The following is a 23,838-nucleotide window of genomic DNA, read 5'->3' on the forward strand; positions in this document are numbered from 1 at the left end:
TTGTTGGGATTTTTTTTTTTTTTTTTGCCAATTCAATTTCATTACTAGTAATAAGTCTGTTCAGATTTGCTGTTTCTTCTTGATTCAGTCTTGGAAGATTGTGTTTCTAGGAGTTTATCCATTTCTTCTAGGTTGTCCAATTTGTTGGCATATAATTGTGGTACTGCCTTATAATCCCTTTTATTTTTGTGATATTGCTGGTTACTGCACCTTTTTCATTTATTTTACTTTATTTTCATTTCTTTTACATTTACTTATTTGAGTCCTTTATCTCTTTTTCTTGATAAGTTTGGCTAAAAGTTTATCACTTTTGTCACTCTTTTCAAAGAACCAAGTCATGGTTTCATAGATCCTTTCTGTTGGTTTTTAACCTCTATTTCACTTATTTCTGCTCTAATCTTTATTATTTTCTTCTTTTTGCTAGCTTTGGACTTGTCCTTTTGCTAGCTCTTTTAGTTGTAATATTAGTTTATTTATTTGAGATTTTTCTTATTTCTTGAGGTAGGCCTGTGTTGCTATATACCTCCCTCTTAGAACTGCTTTTGATGCATCCCAAAGACTTTGGACCATTGTGTTTTCATTTTTATTTGTCGCCACATATTTTAAAATTTCCTCTTTGATTTCTTGGTTGACCCATTCATTGTTTACTAGCATATTGTTTATCTTCCATGTATTTGTGTTCTTTCCAGATTTTTTTTTCTTATAATTGATTCCTAGTTTCATTTGGGTGTGGTCAGAAAAGAAACTTGATGTGATTTCAGTTTTCTCAAGTTTATTGAGACTTTTTTGTGGCCTAACATGTGATCTATTTTGGAGAATGTTTCGTATGCAAATGTAAAGAATCTGTATTCTGTTTTGGATAAAGTGTTTTGTATGTATCTGCTAGGTCCATCTGATTTAATGTATCATTAAAAGCCATGGTTTCCTTGTTGATTTTCTGGCTGGATAATCTATCCATTGATGTAAGTGAGGTGTTAAACTCCTCTACTATTATTGTTAGTTTCTCCTTTATGTCTGTTAATAATTGTTTTACGTGTTAAGGTGCTTCTATGTTGGGTGTATAGATATTTACAATTGCTATATCATCTTGTCGAATTTTTCCTTTTATCACTATGTAGTGCCCTTTGTCTCTTACTGCAGTCTTTGTTTTAAAGTCTTTTGTCTAATGTAAGTATTATTACCCCAGCTTCTTTTTTTTCTTCCATTTGCAGAGTATGCTTTTTCCAGCCCTTCATTTTCAGTCTGTACATGTCTTTAGGTGTAAAGCGAGTGTCTTCTAAGCATCACATAGCTGAGTCACCCTGTGTTTCTTTATTAGAACATTTAGTCCATTTGCATTTAAGGTAATTGTTGATAGATAGATATATATATATATATATATATATATATATATATATACTGACATTTTGTTAGTTGTTTTCCAGTTGTTTTTGTAGTTCTCTGTTCCTTTTTATCTTGCTTTCTTCTCTTATTTGATGGCTTTATTTAGTGTTATATTTGGATTCATTTCTCTTTATGTTTTGCATATCAATTACAGATTTTTAATGTGTGGTTACGATTAGGTTCATATATAACATCTTATTTGTATAGCAGTCTATATTAAGTTGATGATTACTTAATTTTGAACACATCCTAAAAGCACTAAAATTTAACCGACCTTCACATTTATGTATAAGATGGCATGTTTTACCTCTTTTTATTTTATGTATCCCTTGATTGATTTTGTAGATATAATTGATTTTACTACATTTGTGTTGTAACCGTCATACTGGCTTTATATGTGATTAATCTACTACCTTTATTTATTGTTTGCTTTTACCTATGAATTTTTAAACTTTCATTAATGTTCTTCTAGTTATGGTCTTTTCTTTCAAATCAGTTTTCTAACATTTCTTGTAAGGCTGGCTTAGTGGTCATGAATTCCCTTAATTTTTGTTTGTCTGGGAAACTCTTTATCTCTCCTTCTATTCTGAATGATAACCTTCCTGGGTAGAGTATTCTTGGTTGTAGGTTTTTTTCCTTTTAGCACTTGGAATATATTATGTCATTCCTTCTGGCCTGCAAAGTTTCTGCTGAAAAATCAGCTGATATCCTTATGGGATTTCTTTTGTATGTAACTATTTTCTTCTCTCTTGCTGCTTTAAGAATTCTCTCTTTATCATTACTTTTTGCCATTTTAATTATCATGTGTGCTGGTATAGAACTCCCTGGATTAATATTGGTAGGGGCTCTCTATGGTTCCTGGATCTAAATATCTGTTTCCTTCCCTAGATTAGGGAAGTTTTCAGATATTATTTCTTCAGATAAGTTTTCTGCCCCCCTTCTCTTTCTCTTCTCATTCTGGGATCCTTTTAATGTGAATGTTACTGTGCCTGATGATGTGGCTGACTTCCCTTAACCTATTCTCATTTATTATTATTCTTTTTTTTTCTTTTTGCTGTTCAGCTTGGTTGCTTTCCATTAACCTGTCTTCCAGATCACTGATCCATTCTTCTGCCTCCTCTAATCTGCTATTGATTCCTTCCAGTGTTTTTTCTTATTTTTGTTATTGAATTCTTTTTTTTTTTTTTAATTTCAGATATTTTTTTACTTCTTCAAGTTTATTTATCAGGAGTGACCGAAATAAAAACTGTAATGGAGTCCCATCATCATGGAAGTGGCTTTAAGAGAAAACTGGTCAGATGAATATCATTCCCTCCCATTTCAACCAGTAAATAGTTGCTATTGATAAATAGCCAACAATCTGTCAAGAATGCTCAAGATATGTTATATAATATTGCATGCCTGTTCACACGGGGGATAAGCTAGTTAATAACCTATGTGAACTTAATGATTTCATCATACAAGACCAGCACAAAAGCACCACCTATGTCTCTGAGAACACTGGACTGTGCACAGTTGACAAAAGCTTTGGCTCCTTCATCCCAAGCAATCTTCCTCCAGCAGTCAAGTGAGCCTGCATACATGATGTCAGTTCATTTGCACCCTGACTACTTCATCATATGATGGTGAACAGTGTCAAACAGATAGAATGTCAACCCAGCAGACACTGTGACAGAATGTGTGATCATCCAGCTGATGAAGATGTGAGTATTGTTGGGATCTGGAAGCATTCCCTTTGCAGTGTCATAGATACCGAAGTAGACAACTTGGTAGGTGATAATACCCTACAAAGACACACTAAATGCTTGGCACAGGCCCTTAATCCCATGAGATTTGTAGATCTTAACCAGGCAGCCACTGAGGCCTCTGAATTCCCCTTTAGCTCCAGCTTTGCCACATCAGCTGCTAAACGCATATGGGCAAAATTAAGAGGATACACAAAACACAAGGATATATAACCCCAGCAGCACTACCTGATGCCAGATTCCCTGCAAAGTAGCACCAAAACTGGGTTCTCTTGTCCACACCACCCAGGAAGGTCTGCTTGTGTTTATCTTTGAAGGCAAAGTTGAGAGCCTGGGTAGGAAAGTATCTGATGACATTGGCCAAGTTACCACACCAGGACAGGGCTCCCTGCTCCTTAGGGATATGAGCCATGCAGTCTATAGTGTCCTTGTATTGCTTATCTGTGGTGATTTGCCTACTGGCATGCTGCACCTGCAGCAGCAGCTTGACCTGCTTGATAGGAACTGTCGTGGTCTTAGAGATGGCCACGGCCAATTCACCCACCAGGAAGTCCTTGGCAATGAAGGGTATGCAGCATCTGTCATGCTGAAAGGAAAGAGGAGGGAGGCAACTGCCTGGTTATTGAATTCTTCATCTCTGACTTGTTCTGTTTCATGTTTTCTATCTCTTTGTTGAAGTCAAAGAACTCCACTCTTCTCAAGTCCAGTAAGTGTCTTTATGATCATCACTTTGAATTCTTTATTAGACATATTACTTATCTTCCTTTCACTTAGCTGTTTGCTGTGATTTTGTCCTGCTCTTTCATTTGGGACATATTCCTCCATATCCTCATTTTGTCTAACTCTCTGTGTGATTCTCTGTATTAGGGAGGCCAGCTTTGTCTCTTGGTCTTGAAAGCAGTGGCCTTGTATAAAAGAGGTACCGTGGTTCCCTGAGCACAATGCCCCGTAGTCACCAGAACCAGATGCTCCAGGGGGCCTCCTATATGCTCTGCATGCATTCTACTGTCGTGCCTGGGCTCCACTTGCCTTCAGCCCAATCTTCTGGAATAACTTGCTTTGACTTCTTTGGGCCCCTTGGGCAGGGTCTGGTCTGGGCACTATTGAGAGGCATATCTGAGGCCTCTGTGAACTCCTCAGTCGGTGGGGTCAGAGTTGTGCTAAGTGGTTGCAATTGGCCTTTCTGTTGCAGCTGCAGCTGCACCAACAGCAGGGCTCTCTCCCTGCATGGCCTGCTAAAAGACTTAGCTGCTGGAACAGCAGATGCACTGGGGTGTGGGGTTATCTCCCCCTCTCCCTCAGACTTTGGAGTAGCACTAGTCCCTGCAGGGGCTGCTTTGGATGGATGACTGGGTGGGTTGGCTGGGAAGGGTCCCCAGGGGAATCCAGGGATAGGTCACATGTTGCTGGGAATATAGGTGGAGAGTGTTAGGGCTGGTTCCCACCAGCATCTTGCTACCTAGGCTGGGGGAGGGGAAGAGAAAAGGCACCTACCAGCATTTTTGTTCTTGGAGAAGTCCCCTAACAACCCCTGCCCCTCCAGCACGTGCTTTGAGATTAGTAAATAGGTCTTCATGTATACGTATACCCCAGGTGCTTTTCAAGTTGCTGCTTCAGTGCTGTGTTTCAGGCCAGGTGGTTACATATGCTGGCTCTTTAAGGACATAGATTCCATTTCCTACCTCACTCTGACTCTTTTCGAGTTAAGCCTGCTGATTTTTAAAGTACCCAGAGATAAGACCCACTGGTTTTCAAAGCCAGAAGTTATGATTTCCCAGAGCAGATCTCCAGTGCCTAGGGTACCGATGTGGGGTCTGACCCTCTGCTCTCTCGGCTTGTGGTCTCTCGCCTGGGGTTTGGTTCCCAGCTGCTTCTCCCCTGCTACCCTTTTCAATGTGGCCTCATCTCCACGATTCACCATGGAAGGTCTTAACACACCTTCCAGTCTGTTGGGTCTTTGGGTCATTTCCAGAGTTTGTTGCACAAATGTGGCTGTTAGCTCGGTGTGTCTGTGGGATGAGGTGAGCTCAGGATTCTCCTCTGCCATCCTCCTTTATCTCTCGTGAAAATACTTATTTAGCAACATAATTTTGCTGAAATGAAGGCAAGAAAATGCATTTTGTAAAATAAATATATACTTTTGTATAAGTTAGTTAGATACCACTAACCCATTGCTACGGTCTAAATATTTTTGTCCTCTCCCCCCCACCCCCAATTCACATGTTGAAATCCTAACCCCTCAGGAGGTGGGGCCTCTGGGAGGTGATTAGGTCACAAGGGAGGAGCCTTCCTGAATACTATTCGTGCCCTTATAAAAGAGATCCCACAGAGCTCCTAGCTCCTTCTGCCATGTGGGGATACAGGAGAAGTCTGACCCGGAAGAGGCCCCTTACCTGACCCTGCAGGCACCCTGACCTCAGACTTCCAGCCTCCACAACTGTGAGAAATGATTTCTGTAGTCTATAAGCCACCTAGTCTGTGGCGTTTTCTTATAGCAGTCTGAACAGATACCCACCAATAGGACTCGCAGATACGCAAGATTTGAATTCATCCATCTTTGACTTTTTGCAACTTTTAGTCATATAAAAAGTATACCTTTAAATGTATTGTGTAATGTTGCCATGATGAAGCCATACTTATCAAGGTAAAGGATAGAACATATTTTGTTTTCAGCTTGATTGAACACGGGCTCCCATTTGTTCCAATTTCCTAGAAACAGGTCAGGATAGGCTGCAATAATGTGCAACATATTCACAATCCTTGTGAATGAAAACATATTGCAATTGCCCATTTAAAAACAGATTCTCAGATGAGATTTTAAAATGTCACTGTAGGCTGTGCATAGTAGGTAAAATGAACACAAAATCATAGGGAAAAAAGGTAAAAATAAAGGATTGAACAATATATGTACCAGGGAAATGCCACAAAAAAGAAAGATGAGATAATATCAGATGATGTAATATCATTCAAGGCCAGAAATATTAAACAAGTAAATAGGGACTTCATATTGGTGGAATATAGAATTCTATACACCTAACAAGACAACTGTGAGCTATTAAAATGGTTTAGGAATACAAAAAAGAGAAATAGATAAATACATAATTATAGTGACATACTTTAATATACTTCTCCAAGGAATCAACAAATAATTCATAACAACAGAAATGCATGGGGTTTGAGTGAACAACACAGTGTAAGCTTAGATAATAGATAATAGATTCATAGATATATAAATAGATACATGTATACACATATAGTAGATAGAGTGACGGATTTACCCCGCAGAGGCTATAAATATTACAAACACCCATGGATTCATTTGAGATCTTAATGCAGCAAGAATGTAATGTTCATACTGGTATGGGACAATGGAATGAAGGAGGTGGGCGCAGATTTCCATTTGGGGAGATCTGATAGGATCTGGTGAGCAAAGACTTGGAGGAAAACAGGTAGTTGGGAGGAAATGTTCCAGGCAGAGGGACTCCAGGGACCAGCCGGCACAAGGGCTCTAAAGCAGGGAAGTGCTTAGTGATTTTGAAGAACCATAAGATGGTCCGTAAATCCCTTTGACAGACAGCTCCGGGCCTTTCACGTGTGGGTCTCTCTGTTGCAAATGCCCTCTTTCCCATTCATATCTGGAAAATGTCCACGCACACTTTAAGCTGAGCTCAAAGTTCACGTCCTCAGCGAAGGTCCCCAGCTCTCCCGGGAAGGATGTGTCCCTCTGTCCTTTGCGCTCCCAGCACTTGGCCCGTAGCTCGGTATTTGCATTGATCACCTTGTGGCTTGTGGATTTCATGCCTGACTCCCACCTCCAAACCAGGAACAAAGGAAAGGTAAGGACTCCGCTCTGCTTCCCCGTAGGTCAGGCTTGGTACCTGAGACCTTCAGGAAGTGTTTGTGGATCAAGCGAGGGACGTCCTGTACTAAGCGATGCAAGTCCTCTTTCGGCTACTTGTTTCCTGTCTTGCGTGCAAGTGGAAAGTGTGCTCCTAAGTGCCTTCTGCGGGCAGTGGCAAGGTCTCTGTGCCATGCGGAATAATCGGGAGCTAATCAACCCCTGCTCTGGGTAGAGCTGGGAAGATCAAAGGACAGACGTGAAAGGAGTGGCGAGGGTTAACTGACAGCACAAAATGAATGTGGTGTCCTATCCCCCAGGCTTCTGGAAGGATCTCTGTCAGCTCAGTCTGGCAGAATGTATGGGATAGGCTGCTGAGCGGGGAGGAGAAGGGCATCAGGGAGGCAACCTGAGGCCAGGACTACATCTGTGTCACTGAAGCAACCCCAGACCGGTGGCACGGTTGAAGAGATGTCTGCTGATATGTGAGTGGGTGACCGAAAGGGTCAGAATTTGGGCCAGAAAGAGTTGAGATGGGCTCCAGTGATGGAGGGGACCTCATATCCAATGTCCCAGCCAAAGCCAGCCATTTACAATTTTAAGAGACCTGCTTTGCCCCAACTCTGAACATTTGCATCCCCTCTTGCTCTGCCTAGAAGGTTCTTCCCTCCTGTAGGAGGCAGGCCAGAAGCACAACCTTTTGTCAAGATCCGAGTTGGAGTTTGTACTCTGCCCCATACTTAATGTGAGTCTTACAATTTACACCTGCCGTCTGTAACTTTGCTGTCCAGCTGCTGGCCGTGTGTGGCTATCGGGCATTTGAAATGTGACTAGTCCAAGTTAAGATGTGTTTAAGTTAATGGGCGCCTGGGTGGCTCAGTCGGTTAAGCGTCTGACTTCGGCTCGGTCATGATCTCACAGTCATGAGTTTGAGCCCCTCGTTGGGCTCTGTGCTGATGGCTCAGAGCCTGGAGCCTGCTTGGGATTCTGTGTCTCCCTCTCTCTCTCTCTGCCCCTCCCTCAGCTGTGGTCTGTCTCTCTCTCAAAAATAAATAAACATCGAAAAAAAATTTTTTAAAGATGTGTTTAAGCTAAAATACATGCTAGATTTAGAAGACTTAGTATGAAGGGCACCTGGGTGGCTCCGTTGAGCATCTGACTCTTGATTTCGGCTCAGGTCATGATCCCAGGGTTGTGGGTTCGAGCCCCATGTCAGGCTCTGTGCTGAGTGTGGAGTCTGCTTGAGATTCTCTCTCCCTCTGCCCCTCCCCTGCTCGTGCTCTCTCTCTCTCTCTCAAATAAAAAAAAAAAAAAGACTTAGTATGAAAGAAAATTAAACTACCTGATTAATTACAGGATAAAATGATAATATTTTAAATATATTGGGTTAAAGGAAATATATTACTGCAATTAGTTTCATCTCTTCCTATTGCACTGTGTTAATGTGGCTACTAGAAACTGTAAAATTGCAGCCCTATAAAAGGGGGATAATGGAGCGCCTACTTCAGGGGGTGCTTGTAGAGAGATTAAATGGGATCATAATTATGAAATGTTTAGCCCAGTGCCTGACAAAGAGCAAATGCTCAGAAAAGAGATCACCACGTTATTACTGCAGTATTTCATGGACTCAAATACCCCCATTTTTGTTCCCGCATTTCTGCCTCTTGGACACTTGGATGTGTCCTACAGTTGACAGTAGAGTCCCCAGATCCCAGTTATAAAACAGTCGTCACCGACTGCCTACCCTTAGCCATCCAAACTTGCGGCCTCAGTGGCTTAGACGAAAATCTAGGAGATCTGAAGGGGGCGCTCTTAACCTGTACCAATCAAAATGTTAAGGGAAGGGGGTGGGCAGAGGGCAACTCCAACTTGTTGAGCAACCTCCCCAAAATAGGAATGAAAACTGGGCACCTTATACCTACTTACAGAGCGGGCAGCATTGTTCATCACCCTTTTGTGGCTCTGAAACGTTTCCACAGCCAAGGGAGGCGGGGCACCTGGGTGGCTCAGTGGGTTAAGTGTCTGAGTCTTAACTTCTGCTCAGGTCGTGATCTCACAGTCGTGAGCTTGAGCCCCGTGTTGGGAGGCTTCCCCAGAAAGAATCAGCTTAAGATTCTCTCTCTCTCCTTTCTTTCTGTCCCTCCCCCATTCTCTCTCTCTTTCTCTCTCTCTCTAAAAAAACAGCAAACAAACACACAAAAAAACTTTTAAGAGCCAAGAGAAGGGAAGGGGAGAGGATGAGGACTTGTTCAAAGTGCTTAAAAGCATAGGTGGTGAGATTGGTGGAAAAACACATTGGTGACTAGGTCAGAGAGGGACTCCAGGGACTAGAGCTCTAAATATAAAGAAGCTTTAGGAATACAATACCTTAGTCAATTTCTGCTTTTGTTTTCCTTCTTATGTGTGTATGTGATATGATTTTTAAAAATTCATACATAAATATGCCTAAATAAGTTTACTAAATTTAAGATTAGAACCCTAGTTAAGAAAAAGGAATTGCATTACGGTTTAATTGGGAATGCTTTTTCTTTTCTTAGTGGAACATAAAATAACGGTGCAAATTATTTATAATGAATGCATCTTTGATTTGGTGAAACATGGTATTCTCTTCAAAGGACCTCTCTTCCTTGAAGTCCAAGGTCAAGTGACCTCTCAAATACAACATTAATAACTTACACTTACCTTTTTCTTTGTCCTGTAATACTTCTCTATAATACTACCTATAAAATTTCTTTTTTATGTTTGTTGTTCGTTGTCTCCCTGTTAGAATGCACATTCCACGAGGGCAGGAGTGCTCATCTGTATCGTTCCCTGATGTCTCGCAAGCCCCTAGACCAGCGCCTGGCACACACAGAATAAGCAGACGAGTGAAATCCTTTTGTGTGTCGGGCACTGTTCTGAGTGCTTTGCCGGGATAATTTCATTTAACATTTACAAGCAACCTAAGGTAAGTGTGACTACCATTCACATTCTCCGTTGAGGAAACCAACATAGGCAAAGTTCCAGTAACCTGCCGAAGGTCACATAGCTTGTCTTTGGGGGAGGCAGGATTCAAGCCATCTTGGCTCCAGAATCTACACTTTGCTGCCTCTACTACAACCTATATTTCCCTTCTGGATCGCTTTGGGAGAACTCCTATGTGAGCTCCCACTGTCCTGGGCACAGGCATGCCTCTACCATAGCTCTCACTCCCGTGTGTTAGAGGACAACGTGCCCCCCGTCCCCCACTAGACTGAGCTTCTCGAGGGCTGAGACCTGTCCTCGTTCATGTTTTCCCCCCACAGCCTGGCACTGTGCCTGGCACTGAGCAGGTGCCTAATGTCTATGAAATAAACTGGCTGCCTGAGTACAGAGCAGGAAGCATGACAGAGGATTCATAGGTCCCTGACTGGCAGACAAAAGACTTGTGGAACCAATGAAAAGGGAAAAACTGTTCTGGAGAGAAGACACCATTTGTCCAGTTTTGAGCTTACTGGACTAATGGAAGGACATACAAGTGGGGATGTCCAGGAGGGACTTGGAAAGAGAAAAGTGGCACAGAGGTTCCCTTAGGACGAAACTGTAGGCTCAACAGGTCTTTCTGATAAGAGTGAATCAGCTCGCCAAGGAAAACAGAGCAAAGAAAATGCAAGCACAGGAAAAAATGAAGAAGGCCAGCACCTTGGAGAGCAGATCTGTAGTTCACGGGAGGAGAGAGACCAGGGGCTGGCGCAGAGATCGCCGGGAAATTCACAAGGATCTCTGCAGCAACATTCAAGTCAAGGGAGGCTTTCTCCTGTTTGTGTGCCTGCGTAGGTGTCCGTGACACTGGTTGGTACAACAGTGCAGATTATAAATAAAAGTCTGTGGGCAGCAACAGAGAAACAACACATACGCTTTCCGTGCTCCGGTGTCTGTCTGGCCCTGCCCAGCGGTGCTTTCGGGATCGACTTAGCTCAGACTAGAGATACACCCACACGAAGTTTCCTCTGGATGGCAACAGCCAGCACAGCTCTCTTCCACCTGTTCACGCGGACCTCTCTTCGCCCCCTCTCTCCTCCATACACGCGGGGAGACGACACTCCGTTCGTGGCAGGACAACACATGTGAAATCATCTCTTGGCAGCCCCGTTCTCTTCCTTGCCCACAGCCTTCCAGATTTTATAAGGCGAGTCTGGCTTTTGCAGTTCTTACCCTGTGTCATTTTTGGCTTGTCTTGTCAGCCTCTCAAAATGTCTCTTTCCTAGTTGTTTTGTGCTCTGTTGGATAAATCGGGCTTTCTCTGTTGGTGAACCATGGACCTCCTTGGAGGTAAGGGTGGGGACCATTACTTTAGTTCATTGAACCTCTTTAGTAATACTTTCCTGACTGGGGGTGCCTGGCGGGGGGTGGTGCTCAGTCACTTCAGTGTCTGACTCTCGATATCGGCTCAGGTCACGAACTCACGGTTGTGGGATCGAGCCCTGCTTCGGACTCTGTGTTGACAGCTCAGAACCTGGAGCCTGCTTCAGATTCTGTGTCTCCCTCTTTCTCTACACCTCGCCTGCTCACACTCTGTCTCTATCTCTCAAAACTAAATATTTTTAAAAATTAAGAAACAAAAACTAAAAATTGTGGCATATATCATTCATACAGAAGAGTGAATAAAACATGCTTGTACCATTTATTTAAAGAATAATTAGAAAGCAAGCACCCAAGTCCAGAAATAAAACTTTGTCGGCCCTTCAGAAGGCCCCTGTTCACCTCTTCCTTTTGCTAATAGTTTCACTACTCGTCTATGTGTCCCAAACATAGCTCAGTTTTGCCAGTTTTTGAACCTTAGGTAAGTGGAAATACACGGTATCTATTCTTTGGTTGACTTGCTTCTCAATACGAGATACATCCTGTTATTGTAAGTGGACTATAAATGCTCCTCTCATTGCTGCATCATGTTTCATAGTACGACTATACCATGCTTTATTCATTCTATTGTTGATATAAGTTTAGGTTGTATATGGTCTCTAGCTATAACAGACATGTGCGTGTAGAAGTCAGTCTGTAGAAGTGCTGAGCCATAGTGAATGTGTATCTTGAACTTCACTAGATGATGCCACACTGTTGTCCAAAGTGATTTATATAACCATCGATTTATATAACCATCTATCACCATTTATATAACCGTCTGTGTACGAGGATCCTTCTTGCTTCATTCTTCTTAAACTTGTTACTGTCAGATTCTCTAATTAATCACTCTTTGGTCTGGTTGGTGTCTAACAGCATTGCATTGTGATTTGAAAGTTCAAGTCTGTGGTTACTAACAAGGATATGGGTATTTTATTTTATCGGTCATGTGCATTTCCTCTTGCGTTCTGTGCTTATGTAAGCTTTGGCCTATTTTAAAAACTACATTGTCCCTTTCTTATTGATTTCTAAGTGTTCTTTATATATGCTGGGCACCAATTCTTTGTTTTACAAACTTCTCCCACACTGTGGTTTTGTCTGTTCCACTTGCTTTATGGTATTGTTTGGTAAACAAAAATTCTTCATTTTAATACAAATTTATTGATCTTTTCTCTTATGGATAAAAATACTTCTTGGGGCGCCTGGGTGGCGCAGTCGGTTAAGCGTCCGACTTCAGCCAGGTCACGATCTCGCGGTCTGTGAGTTCGAGCCCCGCATCGGGCTCTGGGCTGATGGCTCAGAGCCTGGAGCCTGTTTCCGATTCTGTGTCTCCCTCTCTCTCTGCCCCTCCCCCGTTCATGCTCTGTCTCTCTCTGTCCCAAAAATAAATAAACATTGAAAAAAAAAATTAAAAAAAAATACTTCTTGACCCCTAAGTCATAAAAACATTCTTCCATACAGGCCTATGCATTTTATCTGAAATTCTTGGAGCTGGATGTGTTTTGGAATACAGACTTTTTGGACATTGGAAAGGTACTGTGGAAAATACAATATATATTATTTATGTAACACTCTCAGCAGGTACTGGGAGAGCACCTATAGTCAATAACCAATATTCAAACATTACTATTTCTGCGGCAAAACATGTAATCACCTAAGTACATAAAGAGCCTATATAGGACTATAAAGAGCCTCATGTCACTAAGTCACATTTTCACCTAATGAGTTCCAAATACTTTGGTGTTTCAGAAGTGGGGGATTTTGTAATTAGCATAAAAGTTATGGTAGCCTCATACAGGAAGAATGTAATTATTTCAGAGTTTAGAGGAACTTAACTGGTGGAGCTTTGGACCTGGAATTTGTGTGTGAAAATTTTTTACTACTGATTCAAATTATGGTTTAGGCAGATTCATATTTTCCACTCTTGAGTCAGCCAGCTGTGTTTTGCTTGAATTTGTGCATTTATCTAAATTTTATTTGCATTAAATTGTTTATAAGATGTCCTAACTTTTTGGATGTCTATAGTTTTCATTACTGATACCGGTTAACATACCTTCTTTTATTGTTCAATACTCTCAGATATTTGTCAATTTTATTAGTCTTTTATTGTGTGAATACTACCATCATGGGCAATTTCAAACCACTAACTTGATGTTAGTGACCATGGAGTTGGGGAGAGGTGTGCACAATTTGCTCTCCTGGGTCAGTACCAACTGTCTCTAGCACACTACTTTTGTTTCCCATTTCATTTATTCCTGCTCTTAAAATTATTTGTCCTTTAATTTTTTGTCCTTTTACTTTCTTTAAATTTTCTCTCCTTTTTCTAACTTCTTGAAAAGGGGTGTTTCGCTAAAAACCTTTTAGCCTTTTTCCTAATATACTTAAGGCTACAAATTTTCCTCTAAGTTCTGTTTTAGCCTCACTCCACAGGCATTGCTGTTGTATTTTATTGTTCAGCTCAAAATATTTTCTAATTACCATTGTGACTCTTTATTTAACTAGGTTTTATATGGACTTGTTACAGTTCTTTAAAAAATGTTTTTTTCATGTTTATTTATTTTTGAGGGAGAGAGAGACAGAGTGCAAGTAGGGGAGGGGCAGAGAGAGAGGGAGACACAGAATCTGAAGAAGGCTCCAGCCTCTGAGCTGTCAGCATAGAGTCCGATGCAGGGCTGGAACTCACAAACTGAGTGATCATGACCTGAGCCGAAGTCAGATGCTTAACCGACTGAGCCACCCAGCTGCCCCTGGGCTTGTTATAGCTCTTTATTGATTTCTAGCCTAATTGTGTCATGGTCAAGAAACACGTACCAAATGATTTCAATCTTTAAAATTTGATGAGAGTTGCTTTACAGCTAAGTATGTGGTTGATTTGGGAATCATGCCATGTTTACTTTGGAAAAAAATGTACATTCTGATTTTGGTTGTGTTCAGTGTATATTCATTAAGTCAAGTTTATTAATCATGTTATTCAAATTTTCTATATCCTTATTGACTTTTCTTTTACTTGTCTTAAAAATCACTGAGAAAGGCTTATTAAAATAACCTAATAGGACTTTACATTTTTTCTTTGTAATTCAGTCAAGTTTCACTTTTATATATTTATTATTAAGTACAAATAACCTTAAATTTTTTAAAAATTTAAATGTATTTTTTTTCAACTCACACGTCATCCAAGACCCATTCTTTTTTTCTTTTCATCCTTTTTATATTTCATCAGTCATACTTAGAAGATATTATCTTTATATAAACTATCTTTGATAGACATAGTGTAAAAGAAATGAGTGGCTGAGGTAAAGATAAAGCATTCCACTATCATCTGAGTCCATTAACTATTACAGAAATACTTCCCATATTGTAGAACATATGTTTGGTAGTACTTAGCTTCACATAGCTGCCCTGAAAATCTGCATATATTTAATTTGGAAAATATCAAACACCTGCATCGAATGCAGAACTGTACATTGTTTATGAGTTTTATAAGCACTTCAGAACAGGATTAGATGATGCAGGTGGAATATGTTAAGAGAACCAGACAGCAGATGACTGACTGATCTTTATCCATAAACGTGCTTTTAAAGATTCTGCTCAGAGATATTAACTTGTTTATTAGAAAAAGGATACTTTTGAAATATCTGGAGCAGCTCTTTCCATTCTGTTTTAAGATACCTTGGCGTTTGGGGAGTAAAAAGCCACAAGACTAAATCAATATTACAGATACTGATTTTCTTCATTCTCCTGACCAATTTGTGCTACCTTTCCACAAATTTTATATCCAAGTCCACAGATCCTATCTGTAAACTATAATCAGGCTCACATTTTAACTATCACATCTCAGCCGAATGACACTTTGCTTTCACATTCTCTTTCACTAGATGTCTCCAAATACCAACTAAAAAGACATTTTCTTTGCACAGAAGCAAGCCTCAAGGGTTCAAGGCAAGCTGGTGATGTTGAGAAATGTACCAGGATGAAATCTCAACCAGGGGGCTAGGAGCTCAAAGCCTAGGGTTCGCAGCTTGATGCACTTTTTTGCCAAGTCTTCTGGGTCGTGTCCCTTTCCCTCTCTACCCATCTCTCTTCCCCTCTTTCCTCTCCCCCACCTCCCCTCCCCATCTTTCTCTCTCTCTCTCCCTCTATCAACTCCATCTTTGTCTCTCTACATATCTCTCTCTAGGAAGCGATGAGTCAGGCTTTTCATCTGTAACACTTTGTCTAGCTCTTATCCCCCAGGGGCAAATTTCCACCCCAAACTGCCTTCTCCCGCAGGGCTGGCGAGTCAAGCCTTCCAGGCGGAGCTGGAGGAAATATACATAGCCATTGATATTTACGAAAGGAGCACAGTTCCTCACAACTTTTCAAAGCTGTGGGGGGGGGAGACTTTACACACCAATAAGGTTCAGGTCTCTCTAAGCGGTGACAGAGTCACACCCAGCCTCCACCTCCACACCCCCAGGCACCGCCTCCCACAACACCGGAGATCCGGAAGGAAGTAGCTGCAATACGAGAGAGCGGAGCCGGAAGTCCCGCCTTCCTCGAACCGTGAACGGGATCCCGTAAGGGTCATTCCAAGCTGGAGGGCGGATTCATCGCGTGAGTTGCTTTCTCACGGTGGGGTTGTCTAACGCCGCTCGAGCCCCAGCGGGCGAGGCGACCCTCCGGCGCCAGGACTCGGCACCGCGCCTTCTTCCCCCAGTTTGTTGGGCTCCATGACCCCTGCCTCCCCCCACACCCCCGTCGGTGCCGAAGGGAACCTGGTTCTGGGCGGGTGAGAGGTCAGCGCGCGGTTGGGTCCGGGCGGGCTAGCGAGCGTGGAACGAGGACGCGGCGGTCACCGACTCCGCGCTCCTCGGGCTCCTCTTCTGCAGGCCTGGGTAGCACTCCTGGCCCTTGCGGGGTGATTTCGCCCCCGTGCACTTGTTTGTGCAGAAGTTTGGTTCCATCGGCAACCTTGTAAACTAGGCACTGCTACCCCGTTTCACAGATGGGCAGCAGGTCCTAGAGGATAAATGAGCTCCCCTAAGTGACAGCCCCGTGCCAGAGCCGTACTTCTAACTCGGGCTTCCCGAGACCAGGCTGGCACCCAGCAGTGGATGCGGTTCCATAGAGTAGGAGCTAAGCTTCAAAAGCAGGTGTTCTCATGGGATCGTTAATTTAGAACAGATTGATGTCAGTTGCATCATTAAAAAGAGGAAGTGGGAGGGAACTGCGGCGTTGTCTGTGAATTGACCAGTTCCTCGTTAATGTCACATGTTGTTTCGGCCGACAGCTGGAGCCCACTGGGAATGGCAGCCCCTTCTATGAAAGAAAGGCAGGCTTGCTGGGGAGCCCGGGATGAGTACTGGAAGTGTTTAGATGAGAACACAGAGGACGCTTCTCGGTGCAAGAAGTTAAGAAGCTCTTTTGAATCGAGTTGTCCCCAACAGTGGGTAAGGCACACTCGGATGCGTTTCTCTCCGCTGTTAAAATGCATAGAGCTTACAGGGTGAGTGGTCGATGACGAAATGAAGCCCTATCCGAGGCGTGTCACATCTAGTTTCTGTGAGCAGCAGAGAGACCTCTGGTAATCCCGGCGTGTTTTGTGCACTTACATCAGGGAGGCATTTGGGAGATGTTACCTGACACTTTAAAGATCACTGAAAACAAACATATAGACAGTAACCAAAAATTGTGACCCACTACATGGGTAGGTTTCTCCAGGATCTTAAGAAGAGTCTTGAATCTTGGGCAAGGGTCGGCAAATTCATGGGCCTAGAGCTACTGTCGGAAATAAAGCATTCCCTGTCGCCCACCCCAAATCATAGGGCCATAAACCCAAAATGCTCTGAGAATGGTTTAGAAAATAGAAGAGGATGCCCTTATGATGGCTTCTGCCACCCTCCGCCCCAGATGCCTCCCCGACAGGCCTTTCCTTGCTCTGTAGTGCCTGCCCTTCTGGGAGTGGGTGGAGAGGGGAACTAACATTGAGCTCAGCAAATGGTACTAAGTGGTGGACACTCCTGTATCCGCATCCTTTCAGATGGGCGGTTTGCTCTTTGTCCGGAGGAGGCATCTGAAGCTTGGGGTATTGAAATAACTTACTCTATTGGTCCGTCAGTGGCAGAACTGCAGTTCGAAGTCAGGCCCCGCTGGCCCATGGCAGATTTGAACCTGAATTTGTCTGTGCTTTTTCACTCCCATCGTGCTGCTGCAGAGTGTGCTAGGTAGCGTGTGAACAGATCATCCTAGAGATGAGACGTGCTTTTAGGGTCTTTGCCACAGTTTTAGATGAGGAGCGGGGGGGGGGGGGATCCTACCGGAGGGCTGGGCAGGGAGTGAGGCAGTCCGAGAACTTTAGATGAGCTCCTGGTCAGATCAGCATCATGCCATGTACCTCATGGGATTCCCATGGAGAGTCGATGTCTAACTTGACACAGAAACAGAAACCTGATAAATGTGGGGCTTTGTGATCAGATTGCATCATGATTTAGGCAAAAAAAAAAAATGTTATACCTCCCTGGTTTGCCCACTAGCCGGATGCACTGTGAACTCCCTGGTTTAACTAGCAGGTGGAGTTTGGGCTGATCAAACCCGATTCCTGGAAGGCCCTGATCCCTTTCCTGCCTGTGCTGCCCCCTTCCCACTGGGCCCTCCGCCCCGTGGTCACAAGGGGTTGCTGAGAACAGGGCAGGACTAGCCCTCCCCCCACCCAGGTGGGTCACAGCTGGGGTGTTGGTTCCGTTCTGGCCCCACCCCCGCATTTTCTCAGGAGAATTTTGTCACTAGACCGGTCTTTTGACAAGTGTTGCCCTGATTTTCCACTCAGATTACGTCTTAATCATGTGGACGTTTGCTGAACAGCCATGTCCCAGACCTCACCTCCGATTTGCTGAATGTCTGGAAATAGAACCCGAGCTTTTCAAACTGGCTGTGGTTCTACAGGTGATTCTGACAGTAACCACCCTTGGGAATCACGGTCTTAGCCCCTGGCAAAGTCGCACTTCAGTCCTATTTTTATCCTTTCTCCATGGAAACCCTCTGCTTTCTCTTCAACCCAGGGTTTGGCAGACCCTCTCCCTCCCCTACCTTCAGGGCACCTTCTGTTCTCTGCATCATAAAGGGTTTTGTTTGTTTTTACTGCCAGCCAGTTGCTTCTTCATTCTGTGTCCCTTCCATTCTGACACTGGCTGAACGTTGCAGCCCGAGGGCCAGCCCTCTCCCCAGGTTCCCATGTCCCTGTCACGCCTCTTATTTACTGAGGAAGGGCTCTGAGCATCTCAGATGTGTTCCTCCTAGCAGCTGTCACCTAGTTTTGCAGACAGGGACCCCGGGCACATTGAAAGGAAATCACCTGTAAGCGCGGAGCCTGGATTTGAGCCCAGGAGTCTGAGTCCGGACCCCACGCTTTCCCCTTCTCCACACGCTGCCGCTTGTGCTTGCCCCGCGACACCGAGATGCCTGAAAGTAGCCTGCACGAGCCTCCTGCTGCTCTTGAACCTCGGTCCTAAGTTTCCAGGCGTTGAAACGCAAGAGCCCCTTCTCCCTGGGCGCCTTTAGGGTTCACTGCCCTAGTTCCCCCTGCGTGTGTAGCAGCCACGCCTTTTGGAACGCCTGCCTGCCCGTGTTAAGGGCTGTGCCCGCTCTCCCTGGGGCAGGCTGGTCTTAGTTGGTGCCCGATCTGCAGCTCCAGCTCCGGAGGCACCTGTCGAGCGGTCTAGTTAGATGTTCACAAGCACCAACCTTGCCCTCTGCGTACACAGGACTGAACTCCTCCCCATCCTGTACCCAGCAGGCCTCTCCTCCCGTGCCCCTCACCTCGGTGATGGCCTCCTGCATCGACACAGGCCCGGAGCGCAGGGCGTCAGCCTTCACTGCGGGGCGTACTGAAGGAGCATCCTCAGGAGGGCAGCGGGACCACACAACGGCCCTGCTGTTTAAGGAACAGCAAGGAGCGAGTAGCGGAAATCAGGGTCGGAGAGGCGACCGGAGGCCAGGGGCCGTGGCATTTACTCTGAGTGCTGCGAGAAGCTGTTGGAAGGCTTGGAGTTTGGCAGTGAGGCGGCATGAGGAAAGGAGAGGGAGCCAGTGACAAGGTGGTGGCTGGGTTATTGGCGTCTGGGTCTCACAGAGAAAGGGAAGAGCTGGTGGTTGGAGAGCAGGATACTCAGGATTGGGACTGCGGAAAAGCTGGCTTTATTGGGAAGGCCGAGGCCTACGCTTTGGTCCTGGGAGGAAGGCTGGGGGACAAGGTCACGGATGAGGTCAAGGAGCCGGGAGGCCTGGGCCACGGAAGGACTGACCCCGCAGATGCTGGAGCCCCCCGAGCATCAGGACGGGAGTGTTGGTGGAGAGGACGAGCGTAGCCTGCAAAGCCAACCCCAGTGCAGGAGGGCGGTGGGTAGTGCAGCAAAATACTGGAGTTGACTTCTGCAGCCTTTGACCGTGGTGGCCACTTTCCTGGTTAAAACGGTCTGATTCTGCAGTGCGGTGCTCTCTCTCAGCCACCTCCCGCCTCACCGGAGCGCTCTGCGCAGGTATCAGCTGTTGCAGCCTTACCCCAGTAGCCAGAGTCTAGAAACGGAAAGATGTTTTCCGGAGCGGTGTGTGAGAAGGCGGGGGGGTACATGGGCAGGGAGGGGTCAGAAATGCAAGTATCGTTTGGGTCCATCCTGGGTGAGACTTTTTTATGAGCTTTATTTTTCATTCAGTCTCGTGAGTACTTGTGTGTCTGTTTTACATGGTAGGACCTAAGGCTTAGAAAGGTGAAGTGACTTGTCCAAGATCAGCTGAGGTCCAGTAGGAAAAGGACCTTTGTTACCTAAGAAGCGTGGCAAACAGCTGAAATGCTAGCTGTCACCACAACGAATTACTCTTAGCTCTTGCTTTGTGGCTTTTAATGGCGCTCGTCAGCCTAACTTGTGTAACAGGCCTGTGTAAAGTCTCCTGTCGGTTCAGCAGAGGAAGGAGCAGGGATGAGATCCATCATTCCGGCATCATCCGAGAGACCCGATCCCATTATCAATTTCAGATACTATCTTTTTTGTATAAACCTTTGATACGTTGTAGAAATTCCAGAGCGTTGCTGTTCGCACTGCTGTCCTGTATCTCATGTAGCGGCTTAGAGGATGCTAGCATTTCGTGTACACGGTCCTTCTCGGTAACTGCTCGTTGGCTTACTAGCTTGGAGAGAGAGAGCGCGTGCGCCGTGTCGAGGATGCTGGACTGTGAACCGAGGAGGGGAAGGCCTGGGAAGAGAGCGGTTCGGGCAGAGGGTGGAGCACACAGAGCCCTGGAAGTACAGTGCGCAAGAAACACATCTAGGAGCTGGAGGGGCTCTGTTGGGCTGGCATTTCAGGGACTGGTGGCACATTCAGGGAGGACAGAGACCAAGCCACAAATGGCCTTGTCTGTCTTGCTGAGGAGTTTGGATGTGGACCTTAAAGCGCAGGGATACCCGGAAAGACCTTCCAGCAAGGGATGGGACCAGCTGTGGGCTGCGGAGAGACCATGCCTGGCAGCAGCACGACAGACGGATCAAGAGGGTCAAGAACCCAGTTCGGGAGCTGTTGGGACAATCCGAGCTAGAAGGGAGGGCCTGTACTGTAGTGACGAGGAGGGGGTGGGATCGAAGTGTGGGGGTGCGTACGGGCACATGCACTGAAGTGTTAGAGGACAGACGCGTTTGAAGCGGCGGCTGGGACCGAGGTGTTAGGGCGTCTACGTGGAATTGTCGGTTAAGCGGTTGGCAATGTGACAGATGTCACAAAGATCTGTTAACTTGCCACAGATGTTCAGACCCTGTCCACTTCTTCCTGTGGGATCTTTAGTAAAGGACACCCGTCCCAGCCACCAGGGGTGAATCTGTAGTCTGACAGATGTATTAACACATAACCGGGGAGGGAGGCCACATATCAGAGGAACTGTGGGCACCTCACCAACTGGAGGAAGGGAGTCCCCCAGGCATAGGGGCAGGATGGGATACAGGCAAAATTGAAATGAAACAGGGCTGCATCTAAACAGGTCATTGTCAGCTCCAGACTGAGAAGGGGACCAAGGGTCCTGTTTTCTTAAAGATGAACATCGTGTTCAGAAATCCCTTGAGATCCTGCCCCTGGGTTGGAAATGGAGGCTGCTGCTTTGTGTTAGATTGCCTTAGATCCTCCAGGCAAAGGTAAGAGGTTTCACTTTTATTGATAGAACCACTAAGAGCAAATTTCTGATAGTCTCTTGTTGCAGAGGACAAGGTTTCTTGGTGAGGCAGAAAGCAGTAGTCCCTTAGCGGGGTCTGTCAGGACGTTCTGTGGCTACGGTGTCCTGGGGAGAAATGGTCTGTGTCTCTCATTCCAGCTGGAGATAGGTTTACATTCTCAGTCTGATTTTCACTTAGGATTTAATTCTTAAATTATTTATTGGAGCCTAAGGAAAGCTTTTATCAAAAGAACTAGTGTTGTTTATTCTGACAGTGAAGACGTGTAGTATTCTGCCTTTGCCTGGTCTGCAGAGCAGCTCAGATATAGACACGGAGAGTTTTGTGATTGACCTTGATTTTCTGCTGGAATTTTACTGTTTCAGGATATGGGGCTTTAAGATACTTCAAATTCCCTAGGCAAGAGGAGGATGTAAATAAGAGGACGTCTTTGAGTGGATGGTAAAATTTCAATAAATTAGTTTATAAGTAAAATTTATAAGTATAATTTTTAACTCTGTGTTTCTGGATGAGATCACCTTGCTAAAAATATGGTTGGTGAACTACAAAATTTATTGAAACTACAGTTGATAAGAAAAACTTGTACAATGTCTTTAAATCATGAGTGTTATGACCTATGAACTCTCAGCCTGCATGGCAAGATTCATACATCCAGGCACAGGGGCATTTTTCGAGAAGGTTCATGGGTTCTTTGAAGTCTCAACAGGATCTATAACTCAAAAGGGGTCAGGGCTCACTGGTTTACATCCTCTTTGGAGACTCATATATCATATGCACGGATTCAAAATGATTCTAGAATGCAAATCACTTATACCACTTACTCAACTAAATCTGTGCTTTTGTTTAAACTGCAAAACTTTCCCTTCACTTTTTTTCTCAACAGATAAAATATTTTGATAAAAGAAGAGACTACTTAAAGTTCAAAGAAAAATTTGAAGCAGGACAATTCCAGCCTTCAAAACCAACTGTGAAGTCCTAGGCTATTCCTGAACTTGTCAGAAGGGTTGAAACGATTCTCTCTGCACCTGCAGCAATGCTCCGCTGACCGTGGCAATGATGGGACTCACCATCAGTACTTGTTCCACACGCAAATGGTCAAGTAACAGATTCCATCATTCACACTATGAAGAGTCGAAATAGTATGAAGTATGCTTAGTTTTAATGTAGTCAGAAATCTATATTTTAAGAAAAATTAAAGCCTATTATAAAAACCCATGTACTCTTGTTTGTTTTGGTTGGAGCGTCAGTAGTAGGCAAATACAGGCAGACCTTGGAGATGGCACACGTTCGGTTCCAGACCATTCGATAAGGCAAAGAGCACAACTAAGCAAGTCAGATGAATGATTGCTCAGGGTACATAAAAGTTATGTTTACACTATACTGAATTCTTAAGTGTACAAGAGCATTATGTCTAAAAAAACAATGCACGTACTTTAAAAAAGATGATAACCATCATTTGAGCTTTCAGTGGGCTGTACTTTTTTTTTCCCTGCTGGTGGAGGGGCTGGTCTTAATGTGGACGGCTGACCAGGGTGGTGGCATTCTCTTAAAAGTAATGAAGTTTGCCCCGGGTTGACTCTTCCTTTTACAAGCGATTTCCTGTAATATCTTAATGCTGTTTGATAGCATCTTACACACAGTACCGCTGCTTCCACATTGGGTGTCCATCCTCTCAAACCCTGCTGCTGCTTTATCAACTAAGTTTCTGTAATATTCTATTGCTGTTTGTTAGCATTTCAAGAACCTTGACAGCATCTTCACCACGGGTGGATTCCGCCTCACGAAACCACTTTGCTCGTCCGTAAGAAGCACCTGCTCATCTGGTCAAGTTTTAACATGAGATTGCAGCCGTTCGTTCAGTCCCGTCTTCGGGCTCCGCTTCTGATTTCCGTTCTCTCGCTGTTTCCACATCCGCAGCAACGCCCTCCCCTGAAGTCCTGAACCCCTCACAGTCATCCGGGAGGGCTGGAGTCAACTTCTTCTAAACTCCGTTAATGATGTTCACCTCTTCCCATGAGTCATGAATATTCTTCATGGCATCTAGAGTGGTGAGTCCTCTTCCAGGTGTGCTTTGCCCAAATCTGTCAGAGGGGTTCACTATTTCCGGCAGCTCTAGTGTATTTCTTAATAAGGTTTGGGAGCTGAAATTTCGTGATCCACGGGCTGCAGAATGGATGCTGTGTTAGCAGGCATGAAAACCACAATCTGGGTGCATCTCCAGAGCTCATAGGTGACCCGGTGTATTGCCAATTAGTAATATTGTGAAAGGAAACTTTTTGAGTAGGTTTAAAACCTGCAGTAAAACTATGTTGTAGACAGATGTGTTG

General features: G+C 44.5%; 1 protein-coding gene and 1 pseudogene across 3 annotated transcripts; one reads left to right on the forward strand and one right to left on the reverse strand.

Annotated features, from left to right (window-relative positions):
- Positions 1 to 2,816: 2,816 nt before the first annotated feature.
- LOC115527712 lies at positions 2,817 to 3,713 on the reverse strand (annotated as a pseudogene).
- Positions 3,714 to 15,849: 12,136 nt separating this feature from the next.
- On the forward strand, positions 15,850 to 22,726 carry LOC115527543 (cytochrome c oxidase assembly factor 6 homolog). Of its 3 annotated transcripts, none has more exons than XM_030335250.1 (3): positions 15,850 to 15,918; positions 16,595 to 16,754; positions 22,395 to 22,726. In XM_030335250.1, the coding sequence occupies exons 2-3, from the start codon at positions 16,611 to 16,613 to the stop codon at positions 22,488 to 22,490; spliced, it is 240 nt and encodes a 79-aa protein (XP_030191110.1). In that variant the 5' UTR covers positions 15,850 to 15,918; positions 16,595 to 16,610; the 3' UTR covers positions 22,491 to 22,726. The 3 variants fall into 3 exon arrangements, with proteins under 3 accessions (XP_030191110.1, XP_030191109.1, XP_030191111.1); XM_030335249.1 differs by lacking the exon at positions 15,850 to 15,918 and adding an exon at positions 15,939 to 16,093; XM_030335251.2 differs by lacking the exon at positions 15,850 to 15,918 and adding an exon at positions 15,999 to 16,100.
- Positions 22,727 to 23,838: the final 1,112 nt, after the last annotated feature.

This window comes from Lynx canadensis, chromosome D2 (assembly GCF_007474595.2).
Source record: "Lynx canadensis isolate LIC74 chromosome D2, mLynCan4.pri.v2, whole genome shotgun sequence".
Taxonomy (NCBI): domain Eukaryota; kingdom Metazoa; phylum Chordata; class Mammalia; order Carnivora; family Felidae; genus Lynx; species Lynx canadensis.